This window comes from Corvus brachyrhynchos, unplaced genomic scaffold (genome assembly GCF_000691975.1).
Source record: "Corvus brachyrhynchos isolate BGI_N302 unplaced genomic scaffold, ASM69197v1 scaffold191, whole genome shotgun sequence".
Classification (NCBI taxonomy): domain Eukaryota; kingdom Metazoa; phylum Chordata; class Aves; order Passeriformes; family Corvidae; genus Corvus; species Corvus brachyrhynchos.
The window spans coordinates 2049680-2055962 of record NW_008236487.1 but is presented as its reverse complement, the minus strand read 5'-3'; the positions used below and the strand labels follow the sequence as shown (position 1 = coordinate 2055962).

At 42.0% G+C, this 6283-nt stretch overlaps 1 protein-coding gene across 10 annotated transcripts in view; it reads left to right on the top strand.

Moving 5' to 3' along the window:
- The window catches only part of MICAL3 (microtubule associated monooxygenase, calponin and LIM domain containing 3), a 159656-nt gene that overhangs the window by 138513 nt on the left and 14860 nt on the right, over positions 1-6283 (top strand). For 8 of the 10 annotated variants that reach the window (XM_017726253.1, XM_017726254.1, XM_017726255.1 and 5 more), the window contains 3 exons: positions 1032-1082; positions 2673-2780; positions 3504-3597. In XM_017726253.1, coding sequence (XP_017581742.1) covers positions 1032-1082; positions 2673-2780; positions 3504-3597 — 253 coding nt within the window. The remainder of the gene's footprint in view (positions 1-1031; positions 1083-2672; positions 2781-3503; positions 3598-6283) is intronic. The other 2 variants (XM_017726256.1, XM_017726257.1) reach the window with 1 other exon arrangement.

The following is a 6283-nucleotide window of genomic DNA, read 5'->3' as shown; positions in this document are numbered from 1 at the left end:
TCCTGCCCTGTTGGTGTTGTGTTTGTAGGTGTATGTCGCTGTGTGTGTGTTTGTCATTGTTCCTGTACTGCTGTGGTGGTGTGCTCACATCTGTTTTACCACCACAGGTAGCTTGCTTTTTCCTGGAGCGTGCAAACGTGCTGGTGGTGTTCTCTGGCTTCTCATTTGTGACTGGTTTTAGTTAATTGAATGTGAAAGTGCAAAATGCTGTCTGTTTGCCCAGAGTGGCACAATGCCTTCTGGACTTCATGACATGAAGGGAAATTTACCTCTCTTATTAGCAAATAAAGCTAAGTGCTTTACTTGCCTTATATTTGGGTACAGGGTAGCATAGAATGTCCTTGGCTAGAGAAAGTAGTGATTTCCCCCTCCTTTTCCTGCTCCTTTCCCCCTCCAGTTTTAGCTCCTCAAGATCTTTGGAGGCTCTCCTTTTAGGCAAGGAGATTCCATTACTGCAGGAGACACAACCCACTCTGAGCCCATCTGGCGTTTCTTAGTTCACAAAGCAGTGAATAATATTTATGATGTTGGTTACATGTAAATTATAATTTCTATGAAATAGAGATAATTTAAAACTATGGAAGAAACACAACTCCTAGGAGAGATTGTAAATCAGAATGTAAGTGGAGAGTTGTGTGACAGAGTAAATACATGGTTGGCTGAGCCACTTCAAACTAAATATGCTCCAGAAATAAGCCATTATTCCAAATCTTAAGCCGGAATTCTGTACTCATACGGGCAGAAAAAGGCCAAATAATTCCTCTGGAAAAAGGTATTTCCAAGTTGACTGTATCTTCAGGGAGGCTGCCAAAACTAATTGCCTTCAGAAAAGTGCTAGAAACTTGATTTTGTAGCCAGAAGTTCCATTGTGCTTCATCAGTCTGGGTCACGTTCAGCATTTGCACAATTTTGTTTCTTGTAAAAACCACTTTGTTTTATTACTGTGCATCTGTTTTCAATGTTGAACTGATTTTGCTTCATTTTGTACGTTTCTTTTTTATTTTTTTCCCTTTACCATTCCCCCTTTAAAGTCGATCTATGTACCACACGCCTTGGCATTCAAGAGATCATACTCGTCAAAGGTAGTGTCTCCATTCCCACTAGCTGGCCATTGTTGCATTGCATGTCCCCCTCTCCATTAACCCATTGAATCCATAGCTCCCCATCACATGTGCACTAACATCAACACTGACTGTGCATGCCTGAGATGTTAGCAGACATGGGCAGCAAGTTCTTTGTAGGGGATGTGTCCCAAAAATGCATTAAGCTCCGAAATGTCTGGTTGGAATGCATGCGTTTACCAGTGCACCACTGTACCGTGATGTGGATGATCTGTGAGCTTCAGAACAAATTGGTTTCCAAGGCACTTAAATATGTTTGCATATTCTTCTTTTTTGATGCTTAGAATGTGAGGTCAAAGGAATCATCACACTTTAATCAGCAGCTTTCAAAATTGCTGGGTTCCCTCAAATCTTAGTGGAATTCTGTATCAAGCTAAAATCAAGGCAGAAGTTGCTGCTTTCTGAAATTCTTATTGTCTTGTCTTTACAGTCACAACAGTGTTACAGGGGATAGGAAGGCCACATGCTCTGTCACTTTACCTTCTGATTTGAGTACCATTGTGGATTTTGTGCTTTAAAAAAAGAAAGAGTAAGGCATGAGCTTCTTGAAGCTTTAACAATGGTGCTTGCCAATGACCTACCTGAGGGATTTTTAATTAAACTGTAATCCTGCCTTAAACTCTGTTCACTGAGAACCACCAACAGAGGCAGACTGACCAACGTGGCAGTACAATAACTAGATAAAGCAAATTTCAGGGTGGCCTGACATAACATTCTGTTCTTGAAATTGACCATCTACGGAGGAGATCTCCCTCCAGAAGTGGAAGACACATGTTTACAGCAGTCCCTTAAGGCTTACATACATGTACATGAGAAAAGAGGCCTTTTCTTCGCTGTAGTTTACTTAGTGCAGTTGTGAAGTTTTTTTGACACTCTCAAAACTCTTTGAGAGAAAGCCTTTCTAGGCTACAATATATCCAACTAGCGTATCTGGTAAGATCCTAAACCAAATTTCAGTAGTGTTAGAAAGACGTATTCTTAAACTAGTTTCACTGACAGAAGAGTAAATACCTTTCTATTTCTATAAACATAGCTTTTCCCCTTTTGGATGGCTTCTGGTGGTGTAATATTCTACACTAGCCTATAATAATTTCTTAGCTTACACTGCTGTCACTGTACATGTAGACAAGCCTTTATCCTCTTTTGAAATGAAATCAAGGGGACCCCATCAAGATGAACCCTCTCTATGGTACTCACTGATTTATCTAAATCCATTTGGCTAAATTTATTGAGAAATGAAAGTTACTGAGAATAAAAACTGATTTGATCTTTGGGAAGATGTTTCATATAGTGGTGGAAGGTAGGGGTGGGATGTTATATAAAATCACAGCTTTGCAGCTGGCTTAAATGCTTCTTCACTCCTGATTTGATCCTGAAATTGTTGCTCACTGCACTGTGAACACCTTTGCCTACAGAAGCTTGACTTTTGACACAACCATGGCAAAGACAGAACACCTCCCTTCTGAGATTTTTGGAAGAGAAAATGGTCATCCCTGCCCCCATATCTCTGAGCATGTAAATAAGATCTGCTGCTGTTTTTCCTTCCTTCAGAGGGCCTACACAGAAGAGGAGCTGAATGCCAAGCTGACGCGGCGAGTGCAGAAAGCTGCCCGCAGACAAGCCAAGCAGGAGGAGCTAAAGAGGTTACACAGAGCTCAGGTAGCGTCTCACAAGCCTCTTGTCATGGCACACACTCACCTCTGTGTGAAAGCACCCTGATCCTGACATTCCTCTGAGGGTGTCAGAACAGAATCCTCTCTTTCTACGGGAGTGTTCCTGCTCCTGCCCCCTCTTTCAAATTTCATGTCATGCCACAGAGAAGTGAAGAATGGCAGGAACCTATCATGAGAGTTTTACAGGGAGAAAAATAATGCCTGTAACACCTTTCTAGCTGGAGATGCACTGAAAGGAACAGTGATACACAGATAATGCCTGATGGAGCTTCACCTATCATTGATTGCTTTGCTAGTTTATGCTGGTGGGTGAAGTGTTATCAAATGAACCTTTAATTACCAGAGAATCTGCTGGAAAACTGTTAACATCATCTATAGGTGATGGGATTTGTCAAAAACTCAGGGCAGGGGCTCAGCTGACTGAATAGCATCACCTTTCAGTTCAGTGTTCAGGAAGGTGATAGGAGTTGTAGCAAATGAGTGAATATCAAGGTGTTTGCAAATTTAGGGGTTAGGATGTAACAGGGTGAGGAGTATGTTGTCACCAGAATCTGTGATGCTTGCTGTTGAAGCAGGGTATTATTGTTGAATACAAATACTTGGTTTTGAAAAGGCAAATTTGACTGAAGTCTCTTAGTGCTGGATGTGTGCTGCAGATAGAGCAAGAGAATTGCTTTGGTGAGGTTCTGCTCCATTCTCCTCTGAACAGATTATCCAGCGGCAGTTGGAACAAGTGGAAGAGAAGCAGAGGCAACTTGAGGAGAGGGGAGTTGCTGTGGAGAAGGCCCTTCGAGGAGAAGCAGGTATCCATCACAACTTGGTTTGGTTTTCCATGTTTTCTTATCAAGTGCTTGTGCAGTAATCCATAGCTGTTTGGATTTTAGAGGCCATTGGACCATTATAGCCTAGAGACTGAGCCCAATGTGAATCCGTTCTCCCTTTTCTGCTCTCTTTTTGAGGCCTTGTTTTTCCTATGTTTCTTCTAATTCTGCAGCTTCCCTGTTGGCAGAGACTTAGTTCACTTACCTTTATTTGAGGTGTAGGAGGTAATTCTCCAGCTACTAATAATGGCTGACTGTTTCTGCATACCACTGGATCCTACAGCTAGAAAATTGCAGAGGTTTCCTAGCCACCATTCACACAAAGTTGTCACAGTAAGACAACCCTGTTTGCCTGTTAAGGAAATAATTGTGAAACTGTGTGTGCTTTCTCTATTGTGTTGGATTATCAAGGTAATGTCCTTAAAAGGGACCATCACAGAACATCTTCCTCACTGCACAGCCCAGCACACTGGCTACTTCTGACAAAGTTGTGCAGAGCAGAAATGCACACGTGTCCTGAAAGGTATCCATGTCAAGCTGCTGGAGAAATGTTGTGTGTACTTAAATTAAACGAGTATCATCTGATCTGGCAAGCATACGAGTGGAGGAATACCTGGTTCAGATAATGCTGATAGTAGTATAATGATTTGGAAAAAAAATCCTCAATTTGCAAGGAGTCAAATATCCAACAGGCAAATGCAGTGTGCGTGTACCTGACAAGGCCAGGATTATGTACCTGATTACAAGGGGCAGAGTTCAGAAATGGCAAGAGTGGAACAGGTGTTTGGAAAATGTTTGCTTGTTGCTTGAAGAGCCACATCTATGCCTCTGAAAATGGAGCTTGGTTAAGCAGTGAGGGTGCACCCGAGAAAAAGTAAGTTGTGACTTCCTGCCAATTACTACTCAGCCAGAATTAGGTATGTCTGGTGCTCTGTAAGGGTGTGCCAAAGAAGCAGGACTGAGTGCTTACCAAAGCAAATAGGCACTACAGGTGTGAAGAACAATCTTGAGGACATCAATATGTTTATGATCAGGCTTTTTCATTTGTGGGATCAAAAAAATAGCCTTGTGCAAACCCCTGTGTTTGCGGAGCTGCCTCCTTCCTTATGCTGTGTGTTCCTGTGTGGCCCCACTCTGTTCTCTGGCCTGCCAGTTACTGCACTTACTAAACCCACCTCCATTGTTTCTGATGGTTCTTTTCATTTTTCTTCTTTTCATCTGGAAGTCCATCTTGATTATTGAGCTGCTGAATGACTTTCATGTAAGACATACCAGCACAAGTGGAAAATCTTAGCAGCTGAGAGAATATTATTCATGATAGAGTTTTCTCACTGAAGAATCACAAAATGCCTAGAACACATTCAGAGAGGACAGAATATCACCAAGAGTAAGATAGTATAATGGGAGACTGCAGAATTAAACCTTTGGAAAAATAGCTTCTCACTCCCAGCTCTCCCAAATGGAAGCAGTCTGAGATGAGCTTGTGTATTTGTGAATTTCCTAGCAGAGCTGTGAAATTGTGGGTCCTGCTTTGCAAAAGGGATCTTTTCTTCAGGAAGTCTCTAGGGTGTGCCTTGCTCTTGCTAAATGTTTCTATCAACAGGTCATACATTATCTTTGCAGAAGCTTAACTCTGGCATAAAGAATTTACCATCCTCAACTCTTCCCCTTATTTCAGGAGATCAGCCAGAAACACATTCGTTGGGGTGGAAAAAAAACCCCCAACCATATTCTAATCTGTGTTGACTGAAACACAAGATTATAAATCAATTCCGTGCTTCACCCCTTCAGGTACTCTTGCATGGCCATAGAATCATTTAGGTTGGAAAAGAACTTTAAGGTCATGAGTCCAACCATGAACCCAACACTGCCAAGCCCACCACTAAACCACGTTCCTAAAATGCCACATCCACACCTCTTTTAAATACCTGCAGGGTGGGGACTCCACTCCTGCCCTGGGCAACCTGTTGCAGGGCTTGACAAACCTTTCCATGAAGAAGTGTTTCCTAATATCCAATCTAAACCTGCTCTGGTACAACTGTAGGCCATTTCCTCTTGTTGTGTTGCTTGTTACTTGGGAGAAGAGACTGACCCCCATGTGGTTACAACCTCCTTTCCAGAGGTTTAGAGAGCAATAAGGTTTCCCCTCAGCTTTCTCTTTTCCAGACATTTTACATATGTTTGCAATAAAGTAACTGAATTCCTTCTTTTTGAGATCTGTGGCATCACATTCCTTAAATACAGTTAATTTCTGCCTGCAATATCCACTAATTATTCGAGAGGGAAGCATCATTTTTCTGTCATCTGCATTGTGACCTAACGGTGACCACTACATTCAGCAAGGGCTGCTGTGTAAAGGTGAGGAGTCCTGCTCTTGTCTCTGATCAGTCTCTCCCCTAATGAAACCATGAAAACAAAAGTTCAAAAAGGGAAATGCAGTGTGTAAAGTGGTGTTGCCATCCAAAAAAAAAAAAAAAAATCTCTTTATGAGGTTGTACAAGGAGAAAAAATGGGGGAGCTTGCGAGGTATGTCTGCTGTGCACTTAGTTTGTCCACATAAATAGAGAAGGATTGCAGTACAGCATCAAAATAATGGCTTTTCCATAGACAGCAGCCAGTATTAACTGTTCAGGGACAATGTATTAGGCTCCATAATGAGTGGGGTTTT